Raw genomic sequence first — 17,254 nt, forward strand, 5'->3', positions numbered from 1 at the left:
TCCGTTTGTATTCGGTCATCGCATCAAACAAAAGCGCTTGTGCTTGGCTAGTAGGTATTCACTCCATCAAGCGCGCATCAATTGAATTGCCATCGCGCCATCGAATGCGGCATTAGTGCGATCCGGTCGAGAGATAAGACGCGGCGAGGACTTATATCGGAATTTAATATCGCGAAATCCGGCTCGGACGCGCGCGCAATCGATAAAGCCGAAACCGCCGAAGGAAAATACACGAAAGTCGAACGTGCGCCACGTGCGAACGGTGCGAAGCGAAATAAACAGGGCTATCCACACGACTTTAGGACTACATTTTCGACAGACGGCTTTGAATTCAACAGATGTAAGAGATTCACGCACGTACCAATCATTTATTATATTCTATTAGGTTTTAATCGGATAATAATATCCTTTGGGATGTGATGCGCATGCGTAGAAGGCTAAAACTTTTAATTATTGTTTTTTTAGCTGTGTATGCCATACTCTCGGTCCAATCAGCATCGAATTATGAAACACGAAATGCTTTTGATCTCTGGTAGGCGGCGTGCATTAAATTCGCATCGGTTTGCCCTCGAACCCGAAACTTTCGCATCAGTATAATGGAGGTCCGAGTCGACGGGGCACTTCATTCGTGCAAAATGGTCCGCACCATAAGTCATTAATTACAAAGTGGACGCAAGAGGTAATTTTGACGTGATAACCGCCGACACGATTCATCCAAACGAAACGAACGTGCTCGCCATTGCCAAACATTACAATTCCCAAAACAAAACGCAAAAACAGTTTCGCACTAGGCAACCAAACATACATCATCCCTCTATACCTATATATCTATTATTATATATTGATCTATTACTTATATTAAATATTAATCAATCATCGTCTGACGTTGTATCATACGAGTTTATTGGTAATATGACGCTGATCACAATTGACGTCATGTCTTCCTACACGCGGTGACGTCATATACGTAATGTTAAATGAGTAAATACTTGTAGTTGAAACGCGAAGGTGTAATTACGTGGCTGCCAACCTCGAATTGTTGTGATTAATAAATGCGGCGTGCGTGTAGCCACGCGATTAAATATTTATCTTGAAATTAGACGATAATAAATTAATTTTTTGTTAAGCTGATATGCAACCAAACGTACCGAAGCGTTCAGTTTATTTGTTGAGTGTGAAAGTGATTGCCTAACTAAATTAGAACATTTTTTTCGTGTTTGTAAAGGAATTAGGATCATACGTTTGAATAAATATTTACAAAAAATTAATTCATGAATGAATTTTATACACAGAGTGATTTTGCAAAATAATTAAAAACAAACACCGGAGATTTACATTTTAAAACGGCGCTATGAATAAATATAAATATTTTATTAAAGTTAAATGAAATTAAAGTTTTATAAAAATTTATAAATTAATAAAATATGTGGGATTTTATTGGTTTTGAGTGGGTTTATCGGTATAAATGGTTTATTTTTATTGATTTTACATTCTAGTTTGGAAAAAATAGATTGTGGGATTTGGATAGGTATAACTTTGGCAATCTTTGATTTTCCGAAAACACTCAAAACACTCCGAGCGTCTTGAAAGTGCTGAAAGTCTCTGAACGTTCCCGGTACGTTCGCCGAAGTGGTTCCCTTTCGACAATTTAAACGGATTGCCAGACACGCGAGAACGACCGCATTGCGTTTTCGTTTCCCTCAAAGTCTATTTCACGAAAAACACCTCGCAACTAAACCAGCAAAACACAAAACTACAGCTGCACCAAAGCAACGAAATAAATTACAAAAGTCCGAATGATGAAAATAATAAAAATCAAATTCGATTACGTCGATACTTTTCGTCCGCGTCCTTCGGTACGAAAATCATTTATTTTTTAAGCGCAAAGTTTCCTAGATGTGTTTGTTGCATTCGGAATAAAATACAAGTAGATAGTTGGGCATGACCTGATTTAGTGGCATGTTTCAATTGCACCTTCGAATATTTGCGCTGCGCATCACGCATTGATGCAGTTTGAACTTTTCCAAATCAATTTTCGTGGAAATTAGAATTGTTGGAAAGGAAAAATTAATGTAATAAAAATACAGGGTGTTTATATATTTTTGTCTTTAATAAAACAAAACAAAATTAATATTTTTTGTTTTTGTTTTGTGTTTCTTTATAAAAATGGCAACATATGTTTCATTTTGTTTTGGTCAGCAAAGAAATCTACATCCACACCTGCTACTGGTATATTTTTACATGTTTCTCATGTTTTAATAAACAAAAAAAAACATATACTGTTTGATACTTTGCTGTTTAAAGTTTAATAAATTTGAGTACATCGTGATTCATATAATTAATAAAAAGTTATTTAATTACCACGTAAAAATACCGCGCGGAAAAAACATATTAACGTGATAAAACTAAACTTTATAAACTTTAATGAACTCTCATTTACCACCTTTATCCCTAGGAGGTTTACACGGTTTTACACTTTTACTATGCGCTTTACAACCACTACTACACTGTTTATTTTTATTACTTTTTCTTTACTTGCTGCGGTTTCTGAGGTTGAAACCTTAAAAAAATGAATAAAAATCGAATTTTAATCTCGTGGGAAAAATAACAATGAAAGAACAATGAAAAAGTGTTCGTAAATGTTATTAAGACGTTTTTTATGTTTGTTTAATTTTTCGACTGTTTTGCTTTATCTGCGATCTTGTTTCCATCTTTAACTTTTCGCGCCGCGTCTTGTTAATTAACGCGCTGTTGCAATACACACTTTCCGGCATCTTGGGCGGCAGTGGCGGCGGAGGCGATTGCGTTCGTTTGAAATAATTAACTTTCCTCCACGCCTTCGCCATCTTCCAACACTTCCCAACATTCCAAGCGTTTCCATAATTTTAATAACAACTATTCGAGTGGAAAGCATTTAGCTTCAAAATATTTCCCCGCAATATTCCCACTCAAACATTTCATGAATATAAATAATAAATAAAGTGTATAGTAAATATACCAAGTGTTTCAAAAACATGTTCAAGTGATTTAAATATTTATAAACACTTTTTCTATTTAATAATATTTGAAAAATCACAAAATCATCCGGTATGTAATCCCACGCTCGTCCTGTTGTCGTGAATGAATACCACAGCGCTTTCCATGCGTGAAACACACTCGAAATTTAATAATCGCGATATATTCGCGAATAAAATATTCGCCGACGCAAACATACGGGTATGAGTGACGTTAATTTGCGCCGCGCACAAAACTCACGTGTATGATGCTATCGCCTCCCGAGGGTGCGTTGGGAACTTTTCGGCATTTCGGGCATTTTACAGCTTTACGCATCAGATTCACAGGATGTTCACTTTTGCGCGCAGAGATAACAACTTGACGCAAAAATATTTAAAGCATTAAAAGATTACAGTATTTCTGCAATATCTTATTTAAAAATTACAAAACATGAAATTCAACTTTATAATATCACAAATCCATAAAATATTAAAGAAAGTTAGTTCCAGGAAGTATAACTCCAGAACAACTGCACAGATTTTGATAATCAATGATTTCTTGCATTTGTATCCTTCTCCAATAGCAGAATAAGTAGGTACTAAAATATTGGAAATTGTGAATTAAAAGGTATTAAATCAATAATATAAAAATGAATCGCAAAATCTGTTGGTAAGCGTATAACTCAACAACGCCTAGACCAATTTGGCCTATTCTTTTTTTAAAATGTTTGTTAAAGTCCAAGGATGGTTCTTACGGCGAGAAAAATTCAAATAATTGCTGGGAAAACCCTAAAGACAGCCCATTTCTATTGGATAAAAGTTGCCATTGAGATTCAATCATAGTTATAGTTAAATAGTTGAATCCGAGATGGCGCGCTGAAGTTCATTATTAGCAATTCTTTATATAATTAATTTCTTTAAAATAAAATTGCAAATCTTATTGATATAATTGACACATACTATGTCTAGAACAAGAGAATAAAAACTAATTATATTTTTATTAAACACCACCGGGACGAAGTCACGGGCAAAAGATAGTAAGAGATAAAACTTTTTATAAAGATTCAATGTTAGTTATGTTAATTAATTAAATCATAGATGGCGATAATGAACATTATTATCGTTTCTTATTTCCTTAAAATAAAATTGCGAATCTTATTGATGGAATCGATACATACTAAGTCCAAGAAATAAAAAAGTAAAAATTATTTTCATTTTTATTAAACATTACAAGGACAAAATTGCGGACAAAAGTTAGTTATTAATAATTTAATTGATTTAATATTGTAATCACAGTTAAATTATAATTATACAACAGTTTGCTGTTGCTGCAGTCTTTGACATGCCAGAGAGTAGAGCGCAGCATTCGCAACCATCGGATGATATTACGGCTAGCCAGTCGACGATGTTTAATATTTAATTAGTCCGAACGATGTCGCCATTCGCACGCCACCCCCGTAACACTATCACCAGCCGCCACTGCGCTTCAATTCGATCTTGTTCCTTCCGGCGGGCTGATATAATTGATACTAACGCTGTGTTAATATAGTGTTGGTCTAGCGCTGACCAGTGTCCCAGATGTGTTTGGTTAGGACTGGATATGAGTGCTTAATAATGATAATATGACAAAGGCGTGAATAAATTGATATTGAGTGGAAATTACTTGGCAAACTTAGTTTTATGGCGGGAAGTAATGTTCATCTTTGCAATTTGAGAGTTTTTTTTGCTTCATTTTAGTCATAATTCATCATTTAAATTGATTATTTTAAGGATAAATTATATAGAAGTGTAGTGTATGCAACTTATATAACATTTGTACATACGCTATCTAGCAGTAGTCACTGAAAGTTAAAAACCAAAGCAGAAATGCAATAATTTCGATAAAAATCATTTCTGTGTAGAATTATGATGCAGTTTTCAAATTTTATTCTTTTTTGTTTAATTTTAGTCATATTTTATTAATTTAACCAGTTATTTTAAGGTTAAACTATATATCAGTGTAATGTATGCAACTTATGTTACATACACACGTACGCCACCTATCGATAGCCACTTGAAGTTAAAAATCAAAGCAGTAATACGATAATCATGAAAAAAAAAATCATATCTGTATAGAATAATGACGCTGTTTTCAATTTTTTTCTTTAATTTTAGTCATAATTTATAGATTTAAGAAGTTACTTTAAAGATAAACTCTATGTCAGTGTAATGTATGCAATTTAAGTTACATTTACACTTACGCCACCTATTAACTGTCACGTGAAGTTAAAAAACTTCAATAGTAGTGCGATAGTTAGGTATAATTCATTTTTTCATAGATTATTAATGCAGTATCCAATTTTTCCCCTTTTTTACTTCATTAATCTTAATAATTAATTAAAAATTCCAATGAAAATCCCTAGTGTGCAATCCTTCCTTGCTACGTTTCATTTAACATTATGTTCCATAATCCATGAAATTTGTAACAATCATGTAACGATCATTACACTCTCATTACACCCTCCGGACTGGTCTACAACAAGACGATTGTTCAAGCGATTCATTTCACGCTCGTTTGTCCCCTAGATTTTTCACGCGCTTTAAAACCCAATCCAATCGGCGCGCATTTTCGTTTATTTTTATTTTCATTTCATTACATTCCACACTCTAAAACTCAAACGTAAGAGAACAAACAGCACACAGCTTGATTGGTTAAGTTTTACAGCTGTAATGATCGACATTCCTCCACGGAGAATTTTCTCCACGGAAAAAAGAGGTAAGAAAATAATGACCAAACGATCACGCGAAGCAATGAAGAGCAAATAACGTATAAAACGGATATTATAAGAAAAATTGTAATCCGCCATCGACGGCGAAGGTGAAATTCTTATGCGCCGAATGCGAAATAATAAATGTGTAACCGAGTGGCAAAGGAATTCATTCGCAAAAGTATTAGTCGTGTTTGCCGTGTTCCCGGCGTTCGTTTCGTTCATTTTCAACTCCCCCGGGTCCAATTCCGCTAATACCTCGCTCAGAGGTAGGGAATCAACCGAGGCGAGAGAGACACACGTTTCGGACACACTGTATGGGGAAATTGTTGGCACGTGAAACTGAACGTTCGGCGTGTTCGAGTTTAACTTTGTTTAACTTAACTTAATCAATGATACTCGTACTTTCTTCGAGACCATTACCGAAATGTTGAGAAACGTCGAGACGCTGAGAAGTTTCTGATCAACGCGATCGCTCAAGGCCACGGAAGTGACCGTAGAGAGAAAAAAAAAACCAAAAAAAATTCACACAAAATAATGATTTATATTATACAAATAAAAAATCTAATAACCTAACATTTCAACGTGTATTTGAGGTTATGATGTTTTTTGTTTGTATATATTTCATTTTCCCTCCCCCGTGCCCCAAGTAATAACAATAATTTAATAACCTCCCTCTTTGCAATCCGGCGATCTTATTTTTCATCGCAGGGGTTCCGTAGATGTGCAGATAACCATCTTACGAAGGGGACAGAACCCAAACACACAAAAAAACCTCATAGTCTTCTGCGTCCTGTGGCATGATAGCATTATAGCATTATAACAATCCACTTGATTCCTTGATTCCCCGCAAGCTCCTTTGTTTGTGTTGCGGGGTGCAGTATGAGTAGAATGTCGATGCGCTGATCACATTACTATCGACATCGGCCCGAAGATGACTGCGTGGACTTCATGTCACTGCTCGGGGAAGAATAAGTTGATTTCCAATTATTGATTGCTACAGCAATTTTCATGACTTGCCCAGGATGAAAGTAATAGAATCTTTTTGATACCCACGCAAAAACAAACGTTTTGCAAGTTTTTTTCTAAGTAAAAATGATAGGTAATTTGATATGAAAGTCTAATGAGATACAGAAATATAATCGTGCTAGCGTTGCAATTTTTCTGCCGAGGAAATATAATAAAAAAAGCAAATTTTAAGAATGTTGCCTTGCAATATGTCCAGGCCCGCAATTATAATAATTGAATTAACCAGTATGCATGCGCCTATCATTTCTCATCTTGTGTTTCTTCTCGTTTGCCGCCCCCTGCAGGCTGAGCGTGACCGGATCCTGGTCGGGCTTCCAGAACACGAGTTTCGTAATTAGACTAATTTAATTTTCTTCGTGATGCACGTTCGTGGAGCTAAACTTGGAAATTTTTAGAAAAATGTGGAAAAAATTACCGTTGCAACAAATTAATATCACATATAAAGCTTTTCTATACACTAAAAAATCATAATTTTAAAAATACAACATTTGAATACTGAAAATTAATATAAAACAATTTTGAGGTTAATTTAATTCAGCTAAAAGTTGCGCAATACAAAACCACTAAAAAATATATAAAACGTGGTTTAATATTGATCCAGAATGCGTGTAAAAATTTAAATTAATATAAAATATTTTTGAGGTTAGTATAATTCAACTAGAAATGTTATGCAACTCAAAAAACACTAATAATTTACATACAAATAGATATAAAACGTGATTTGATCGTTCGATATTGAGAATATGTGAAAGAATTTAAATCAATATAAAATAATTTTGAAGTTAGGTTAATTCAGCTAAAAATGTTATGCATTCCAAAAAGCACTTCTAAAAAAGATATAAAAATATACATAAAACTTGGTTTAATATTGATTCAGAAGTCGTGAAAGAATTTTGATTAAAATAAAATAATTTTGAGGTTACTTTAATTCAGCTAGAAATATTATGCAGCCCAAAAGCACTTCTAAAAAAGATATAAAAATATATATAAAACTTGGTTTAATATTGATCCGGTGAATTCGTGAAAGAAAAATTTAACAATTTACGCAGTTACTTAGGAGCGCGCACCTCAGGGACGAAATGAAAATATTTCAAAATGATTAAAAGTCCAAGCGGGGATATAAAAACCACATGATGCATACGCGCGCCGGATATGAACGCGGTTACCGGCGACAGGAATGTATGTTTCACAATGCGTTACAGCGTATTACGGCGTATTACAACGTATTAGAACGTATTACAGCATCGCCTCGGACACATGCTCATCGCAACGTTTTCATCCGTATTTCGGGACGTTTTGTTAAGCCGCTTCTTTTTTCATAATCCGCGCACCTTCGGGCACATACTTTGTTTTCATATCTAACCGTACACCACACACATTCATTTCAGCAACAGAATTTGTCAAATAATATACTTTACATAAAGAAATATAGAAATAATATGTATAAAAGCGTAGAAAATACAAAACTACAACACGAAAATAAGAAATAAATCACACACAAATAAAGTCCGCTAATCAGCGGCAATAAAAATGAAGGAGAAAAAAATCCGGTCGTAAAAACACGTTTAATTACCACCATTTGTAACATAACCGCACATAATCACACCTTTTATGAGTCAAATGGCTTTAGTGGTTATAGTTTTAGCTAGCAGTGATTTAAGGTTATGTTTGACTTTTCTAACCTACTATAATCAGTGTGTCTACAACTCTCAGCAAAAGAAAAAAAGATAAAAGTACAAAACGATAAAATACTGCAATAAATTCCAGCGTATAACATAATGAGCAAAAGTCGAAACTAAATTAAGAGCAGCACACCGGCTGCAAGGTAAACAATTCGTTAGCATGTAAAAAATGGCAACAGTCAGCGGCAAACTTTTCCGAACTTTCAACGCGCTCCAGTCGAAAATAAAAAGAGTGTTTCAACGCGGGCGGAAAACCAAAACGGTTAACTTTCACATTCAAACTTAACCAACTTAAACACCTATTAATCCTTCGTCCCACTTCGCCCTTTCACAACTTCAGGTAAAATGGATGAAATGTAACCGAAAAGACTTTGCGAAGCGAGAGAGACTTTGTGGGCTAATGACACAATCATTGCACGTTTCTACACGCCGCCATTAAAAGGCCAAGCGGCGGCCATTTTACGTGCGTGTTTTTAATTAGATTTTTATAACTAAAAAGAATTTAAAAGCAGTTTAAGCATGGATTATTTTTTACAGTTTATGGTTATGAATCAAAAACTACACATACTTAAATTGCTAGCATTTCGATGTTTTTTTGTTTTTATTTGCCATTAATACGTGTTACTGATGCTCTAACTTCTAATATAATGGATGTATACGTTAACAATGTCCTTACATAGATATATGTAGCAAATAAAGCCATCGCTAGGTCTGGTGCATAGTTTCACAAATTTTCAGTTCGGTTTAAAACGCTCTACAAATGTTACGCTATTCATCACACTCATACTTCAGTCCTATATGCGTCCTCTATATATAAATGTATACGTCAAAACCAAACCAAACTGTTCACATTGAAAAATATGCAAAATTTGTACAATACGTCGGACTAATTACTTTGAACTGCAACCAATCTATGCTCATTCGTATTTTTAGTTTAATAGTTAACTAGATACACATTATAAGTTAATTAATTGACTTTGAAATGCTACTGTATGAATCTGTAATGTCTTTTCAAGTTAAGTTGAACGCATTGCATGCTAACAATAGCTATTTTTATAAAAAGCGTAACATAACCTAAACTTCTAACTGTTCAACAGGGCAAGATGGTGTACACATTTACAGAATAATGTATATAATTGCAATATTGGTGCATCAAATTCCATTGTATCATTCGCTACAAGCTTGCGTAAATATTTCCAAGCTTATTTTAAGTTGTTCATGCTGAAATATCTCATCAAAACCGAAAAATTGTAAGTTTTTAGTAAGTTGTTTGTATAATCTCAGATTCAGACTTGAAGGATGGAAATTGGCCCAACTATCCAGCAATTATTCTTTAGAAACACAAGTTATTATCATTATAGTCATCATTTGGAATGTTTAAATTAAATCACATGACTTACACCAAATAGATTTTATAAATTAGAGTAAAATCGATAAAACATTATTTCTCTTTCTTTAAACATAAATAACTTTGGAATATTGCGCATTGTATCACCTAATCACCCGAATTCAATAATACTGCAGCTTAAAGCTTCCTCTACTTGCTTTTTACTTACACGTCGCACTCAAACAGGGACTTAAAACACATAAGAATCTAAAAGCTTTATAGTGCAATCAGCTTTGTCTTGCTGTTCCTCCACTTCTCCTGCAATTTACGGTGTTCTTCATACTCGCGCTCGCTGATATGCCTCACAACTCCGGTGTTCATTTTTCTCGGATCCAAATTCGCGCCGAAACTCTGCACTCCTTTCGCGATTTTACTCAATGGTGAAATAACCAGGCCTTTCGTAGCCGAAGCAACCGGACTTGTTAAGTTCACCAATTTATTCTTCAGCGCTGACTCACTCTGACTCTGCGAAATATTCACATCGGAATGAAACACTTCGATTGTTTCCTTCACGGGTATATCGTGGCGGACTTCGCCGCTTGAGTGACTGTGCTTTTTATCCAATTTCAGTGTATTGGGTGGTTGTGCACGCATCACATCCGACGCTTCAAAACTACTCGAATTGATTTGGATCTCGGGGTTTTGAAGCGAGACGTTCTGAACGATACTGGTGATTTGTTCGTTGCACAAATGTGATAAGTTAACGGGACTCACCAGATTGTTTTTACATTCGAGTATATCTTCCGGTGGCGAGTCCTCTGGTTTAGCACCCATTACAATCCCAACGCTGGGTAGGAACGAGTCTGGTTTGTTGTCTTCCAGCGCTTCGATGGCTTGATCAATCACAAATTGTTTATCCGAGGCGGCCGAGTCAAATTGTAGTAAAGGTGAACCATCGATTGCATTCGGTTGGAAAATAGATGTTTCGTATTCTTCTTCAGAGTCGCTGGAGCTTTCGTTCTTCTTACCGATGGTGAACTTCGGCGGTTTCTTGGGTTTCAGACTGGATCCGAGACGATTCAACTTGGAAAACTGCTGCGACATATTGGACAAAGCCTTAGAACCTTTGAACATAAATATTTGAGGTTAAGATTTTAGGTTATAACCCAAAATGGATTCTTATAACATACCTGCGTTTTTTAAGGCTAATAATTGACTTTCGGACACGTTGCGGGTGAGATGTGGTAATCCCACGACGTCCAAATAAATATTACTTCCGGTTAATCCTTCAGCGACAACTTTCGACTTTTTTCTGTCCAATTTACGGCCTTGCATGAACGGTACAGAGCGTAGATTATTTATTTCCATCGCAACAATGAAACTCTCACAAATAGACTTCAAAGACTCAATTTCTTCCTCGTGGTTTTTAATAACCACCGCCATATTGTTGAAGAATCGCAGATTCGTCGAACGCAACATGTGGTAATACCCGTCAACTCCATCAACTTTATAATTAATACGTATGCAGTAGAAACTCTTGTTTGTCTTAAACAAACCGGAACTTGCTTCTGGTACGCCACTTTCAAACATAACAACATCCTCCAACATAACGCGCTGATACTTGGTGACTTTATCCACTTGATCATCATAATCGGCCACATAATACGAATCTTTGGTAAGAATCAAAATGGCGTCCATTTCCGTTTCATTCGGATCACCCATGAAAGGATCCGCGTTTATCAATCCCCAGGAACCCACAACCAATTCAGGATTATTAATCAACATCTTCTTTGAATCCTCAATGACAAGTTTCACATGTTCAGCTGTAGCTAGACTATCCTCTTCGAAGTTTGTGCGACTGTCAAACATATCCTCACCGACGTAGTTACCTAACATCAGATCGATGGTGCCTTGGCGCGTGGCGTCTTTAAAGCGACTTAAGTAATATCTAAAAAGATTGATCAGACACATTAAACTCTAAATACATAAATTTATTAAATAAAATACTGAAGATGGATGGTGAATGAGGATGATTTTAGGATCATGTAAAAAATCGATAAATCTGAACGCATCGCGCGGGTAGTGCATGTTTTCGTTTAAAGCGAGCGCCATTAAAGCCCTTGACTGACCTATACATGTAAAACAGCGCGTTCGCGAGTTCGAATTCTTGCGCTAGGTTACTGTGTGTGCTAATAGCGGGCGGAGGCGGCAGCACCACCAATTCACTGGCGATGTTACCGAATGTGTTCAGGTGCGCCCACACATCCTGCAAGTCGCCCACCGTCACCGGAATACCGTGCATTAAGTCTAGACAACATTGGACCAAATTATCCGAAAAGTGATTTCGATAATATCTGCGGAAGATAGAAATAATCAGGAAATAAGGATATTTTTGGTAAATTAGGAGTTCCTTTAGGATTATTAATTACCTGTTTGCCGAATTCATGCCATCCTTCATAATGCCAGTGAATTTTCTTTCGCCTGTTCTTGTATAATCACCCTGTACAATAAAAAATAAAATTATAGGTTAAATTGAGTGTAAGATAATTTAGAGGTTAGGTTATGACATACTTTAAGTGCGTTTGTGCCTGCATACTGCCGACTGATAGTATCTCCATTATTAGCCCAGAGTAATTGAAACTTGCTCTTAATCGAATCGGGAATCACTCCCTCCGGAGAAATTAGCCCAAGTTTACAGAATTGTATCTCCATGACGGCTTTCGCCATCGCCGTTTGTACAACATTAGTACGATCGAGACAATCAATACAATTCACGCGAAACACTCCGCTCTGGGAGCATATGTGTCCTTGTCGATCACGCCAGCAATAATTCATATCTTTGATAATATCAGCAATGCTATTAATAAGAATCGACACATTCTCAAAGTGCATGCCGCGGCAATATTCGTGAAAATCAAATGTAACGTAGGTGACAAACGGACTGTTGAATTCGAAGATGTGGTGCGAGTACGCATCCCAGATTACTTTTTCCTTGCCGGATTGATCAACCAGATTCACGACGCAAACAGGACCGTAGCGGGCGATTTCTTTTTTGAAATGGCACTCGAAGGCGTCCTTTGTTTCCACTTCGCCTTTGTCAATACGCGGTGGCGGGCGATATTTATAACCAGGTTGGGACCAGTATACTGGTACAGAACCACGCACTTGTACGAATGAGACTTCATGGTGCTGATAAGCGATTAATTGTTCGGTTTCGACGTAATTTGCGCACTCTCCTTGTTCATCTACTCCTCTTCTTTTGTATCTACAAAAAACAACCACAAAATTAGTTGAAAAAAGGGTAAAGATTGCAAAATTTTAAATTTTTGCACCTTGTCCCGGCTCTAAAGCGACTTCTTCTTGAAACAATCGAAATCTTAAAGATTTCAATCTTCGGACTAGTTTTCACACCTTTAATATCCTGATCCAACTCAACTTTGCACTCTTCTATTTGAATATATCCCTGAATAATTGGCATAATCCATGGATCCACCAAAGGACTCTAAAATAATTAATTTAATTACTTAATTCAGTATAAATTTTAATATTTTGTACCTCAGTGTCAATTAATTGCTTCAACATATGTTTATTCCAAAAAAATCGATCGTCAATCGTCTTCCACAGCGGCATCCCTTCAAATTCTTTACTCTTTTCATTATTGCATAGCCTCTGCAATGAGCTGGTAACATCGCACGTATGTGAGAAATAAAACGAATTCGTGTCATTGAAGATCTTCAAGAACTCCTCCAATATCTGCCTCTCAAACTTCTCCTTTTCTTTGGCATCGCGTTTCAAAGGAGAACCTACAGCCATCGCCGCCGCCTGCTGCGTAGTGCTTTTAATAACATTCCCAGCGCTTTTCAACGTTCCTAATGTTTTTGTAAACGCAACGTTCTTCTGCAGATCAATGAATGGATTCGACGTGTTCTTTTTCGGCGCGGATTTCACCCGATGCTTGTGACATTCATGCAGATTTAACTCGGTATTTTCAGGCCCAAGATGTAGAAACGCGATTGATTTAATTTTGTACACTTCATGATTACTGTGGATTTTCCCCACAGTAGTAAATTCTCTGATGATGAGTAATCTGGGGTCAAACACTGATGGGTGGTCTACTTTTCCAATCAGGCCATAGCAAATACCCAAACAGGTTGGGTCTTCAGCATCAGCTAAATCCCAGCCTGGAATTATTTATTATTTAGATTAATTTAAGATATTTCTTTGTTGTTTTACCTGTTTTTGGTATGAATGCACCAGTTTGCCTGTCCCACCAGAGTGAGTGCTCATCTTTGACGAATATATAGAAGTCATCGGTACGAAATAGTTCCATCATATTCAATATTCGACGGAGATCGAAACAACAAAGAGAAAACGTTAGAATTTCATTGCGAGTTTTATTTATTTCACTTTTGTTCTTGCACTTTTGTTCACTTCAGTTCTGTTTGGTGTTGTGCTGTCAACTGTCAAGTAAACGCCTGTTTTCTAACCTCTCTAACTTTCTAGAAACATCAGTCTTTTATCTTTGGTATAATTAAGAGTCAAGTTCAAAGTACCAGGAAAGTTCAATTTTTTGCCGCTGCACATATTTTACCAGTGGCAGTAAACGAAACTGAGAATTCTTAAACTATAAATCATCCTATCCCACCCTCGTAGTTTAAAAAGTAAATCGATGGGTACGAGCATGCGCAATACGATAAAACACAAATTATGTTTTTAATTATAACATTATATTGGATTAATGAGGGTATTTATAATGAAATATTCAATGATGTCTTCTCTCCTTTCTCGGCTTGTATTTCTCCCAGTAGCGATGATTGATTTTTGTGAAATCATCACTAGAATGCGCCAAATCCTTCAAATATTTTGACAGGCGGAGTAATTCTTTATCCGTATCACGATTAAAATGCGCTTGTTTAAACGGTCTGATTTTCAAACCGTTTTTGGGATTCATGATGAAATTTCGGCGAATATCATCAAACATAATTGTGTTTTTTGATGAGTATTGCTCATATTTTCCCCAAATCACACCCAATGGCTTCACCTATAATAAAAATTATACATTAAAACATAATTCTTATAAACAGCTTCATATCCCACCTCAACAATACCATATTTTGGCGTGTGCACAGTAATCATAGCTAAAATGTCCAAATAAAACATAATCTTATAGTTTGGATTGACTGTCACTCCCAATAATTTCATTTTTTCTTCTATCCACTTCATACTTGTAGCAGACCAAATTACAATATCATAGTCTTCATAAGCTGAGGTAAGAAATTCATGCAAAAACGGACGCATTAATTCAGCACCCTGCTCTGCAGATGATCTATGATCAAATAAAGTATAATCAATATCAAGCACTAACAACTTTTTCCCTCTCTGGGTTCATTGAGCATGTTAATCTTGTATTCTTTGATTCTCTTCTGTACTTTTGACAGATACACCTCTTGATTCTCAATTGCAACCTCTTCATCTTCAATGTCCAAGTCATTCACAACTGCAGGTAGATCTTTTGGAGCTTGAGCAACTTCAGCAATATCTTCTTCAAGTGATCCCATCATCATCAGCTTGAAACCTTGTTTCAGTTTGAGCAGACATAGTTTACTATCTTCATCTGGACTCTTTCCTATTGAGAAATTATTCAGACCGTTAAACAGCACTTTGAATATATTAATGTTTGTTTACCTTTCAGTTTCAGGTTAAGTAGTTTTTGGCGATCTGGACGGACTCCGGTTTCTTTGTGGATCAACGTTTTGAGGTCAGCGACGGTATCGTTTTCAGACAGGGCGACTTCGTACTCTTTGCCACTCCACTTGACGAGAATTTTTAATTCGTCTGTCTCCATCATTTCGTATAAACGCTCGAAAGTTGGAGCAAATTTTATGAGTTGACAGAAGTTGACAGAAGTCAAGTGAATGACGCGGTTCTTACATGTTTAAATAACGACATCCAGAATGGATAACGAAAGTGAACAAAATGAGTATTCAGACTACAGTGAAGATGAAGACTTGGGGTTGCTGAAGAAGGCACTTTACGTTGAGCTGCCAGAGAATTTCGATCCGAATAAAATTCCATCAAATGGTATATTTTAGTTTATAACCTCACTAAACAAGTAATGGAATGGATTTGAATGAATTTGATTTTATTTCAAGTTAAATTTGTTAATATTTAATGTATATGTTGTTTTAGGTGAAGAATATCTACAGAAAGTTATGTATGAGGCGAGAAATTGTCCTGCATTGAAAGTCGCACCAGTTGATTCTATTAAAATCAAACCACCAACAAAAGTTCAAATGGTGAGTACAGATTTATAAATATCTCAAAAATAGATTGCAATATAACTGTAATAACTATAGAACAACATTCTCAATTATATTTACCTTATAATTTTCAGAAATTATCTAAAATTTTAAATATTTCAAGACATAAAACTTAATTTTTTTCACTTTCCTATTTCCAGATAGAAAATTGCATGAAAGCACCTCCATCAATGCTCCCATCAATGTCGTGGCAACTGGAAACCATTAAAGATTTTACCAAATTTCGCAAATTTATGTCTAAAGAACTAGAAAATTACCCCAACTCAAAGAAAAAAGACAATCTTGCTGAATGTTTAACCGGACTTCCAAAATTAGCTACAGTTGCTGCCTTGACTCAAGAGGATAAGATAAAAGTATTAGAAACGATCTTATCACAACTGAATAATATTAAGAAAGGAAAACCTATGGCTACAGTGGAAGGAGTATGGATCTACAGTATACTTGCTACTCTTGAAATACCATTGTGCCCAGATACTTGTCATATATTGAGGGAAGTGGCTAGAAAGTGTTCACAAATTCGATCGAGTTTGGAAAAATCAGCTGTGGAGAAAGATTATGTGACGCTGAATCTTATAATTTGTTTGATTGCCAGGTTTTATAGACAATTGGATCTTGCTGATGAGTAGAGAAAATTAGATTTATGAATACAGGTTTTTATACATTTTTCAACATGTCATGATTTTTAATTATTTTCGTGTTGATTCTTTATATACCGCAGTTCAGGCGCAAGCTTATGTTCCTCTCTTCTCTGTTTTCGAGCTTATGGGTTAATCAAGTGTGGGTAGACATATTTGACGGATGTGTTCACTCGCCATTACAACTGCTACTCTTTAAACGTTTCTTTATGAAAAAAACTATCATTTTTAGTAATAATGTAGGTATTTTTTTATAAATCTAGGAAATGTAGCAGTCCAAGATTGATTAAAGTTATACAAGAATATGAAATTTATCCGGGTAGCTAGTTTCAAATAAGTAAGCAGTTATTTGTTTCATATTTTGCCACTAGATGGCGCAGCATGTACAAAATCAAGACAAAAATCGTGTGTTTTGCGTACAGGACTGGACGCACCTATTTTCTTAAATATTGCATCGCTGGTGGGAATACCGAAGTGCATTTCGTAAGGAACAACCGCGCGGGAATTGGAATGAGTTGAGC

At 35.8% G+C, this 17,254-nt stretch overlaps 3 protein-coding genes across 6 annotated transcripts in view; 1 reads left to right on the forward strand and 2 right to left on the reverse strand.

Moving 5' to 3' along the window:
• Positions 1–14,349, reverse strand: part of sp3 (phosphatidylinositide phosphatase spermathreecae) — a 41,496-nt gene extending 27,147 nt beyond the window's left edge. For 2 of the 4 annotated variants that reach the window (XM_065299646.1, XM_065299647.1), the window contains exons 1-8: positions 14,012–14,349; positions 13,334–13,959; positions 13,111–13,280; positions 12,350–13,043; positions 12,208–12,278; positions 11,908–12,132; positions 10,969–11,726; positions 10,553–10,902 (exon numbers count right to left, since the gene is read on the reverse strand). In XM_065299646.1, the coding sequence (XP_065155718.1) occupies positions 10,553–10,902; positions 10,969–11,726; positions 11,908–12,132; positions 12,208–12,278; positions 12,350–13,043; positions 13,111–13,280; positions 13,334–13,959; positions 14,012–14,111 (2,994 nt within the window). In that variant the 5' untranslated portion in view covers positions 14,112–14,349. Of the gene's footprint in view, positions 1–9,019; positions 10,903–10,968; positions 11,727–11,907; positions 12,133–12,207; positions 12,279–12,349; positions 13,044–13,110; positions 13,281–13,333; positions 13,960–14,011 lie in introns of those variants that run through there. The other 2 variants (XM_065299644.1, XM_065299645.1) reach the window with 2 other exon arrangements.
• Positions 14,350–14,483: 134 nt separating this feature from the next.
• Ublcp1 (Ubiquitin-like domain-containing C-terminal domain phosphatase 1) lies at positions 14,484–15,626 on the reverse strand. Its single transcript, XM_065299655.1, is given in 4 exon segments — positions 14,484–14,819; positions 14,876–15,156; positions 15,159–15,404; positions 15,464–15,626. Coding segments are annotated over 4 exon segments (969 nt in total). The 3' UTR covers positions 14,484–14,540.
• A 99-nt stretch (positions 15,627–15,725) lies between these two features.
• Positions 15,726–16,787, forward strand: Gem2 (Gemin 2). Its single transcript, XM_065299657.1, has 3 exons — positions 15,726–15,859; positions 15,968–16,074; positions 16,239–16,787. The coding sequence occupies exons 1-3, from the start codon at positions 15,733–15,735 to the stop codon at positions 16,722–16,724; spliced, it is 720 nt and encodes a 239-aa protein (XP_065155729.1). The 5' UTR covers positions 15,726–15,732; the 3' UTR covers positions 16,725–16,787.
• The last annotated feature ends 467 nt before the right edge of the window (positions 16,788–17,254 follow it).

The sequence above is a fragment of the Atheta coriaria genome, unplaced genomic scaffold (assembly GCF_025399875.1).
Source record: "Atheta coriaria isolate IRGN ID8LTWV9N9 unplaced genomic scaffold, Caltech_Dcor_3.1 hic_scaffold_3_pilon, whole genome shotgun sequence".
Classification (NCBI taxonomy): Eukaryota; Metazoa; Arthropoda; class Insecta; order Coleoptera; family Staphylinidae; genus Dalotia; species Dalotia coriaria.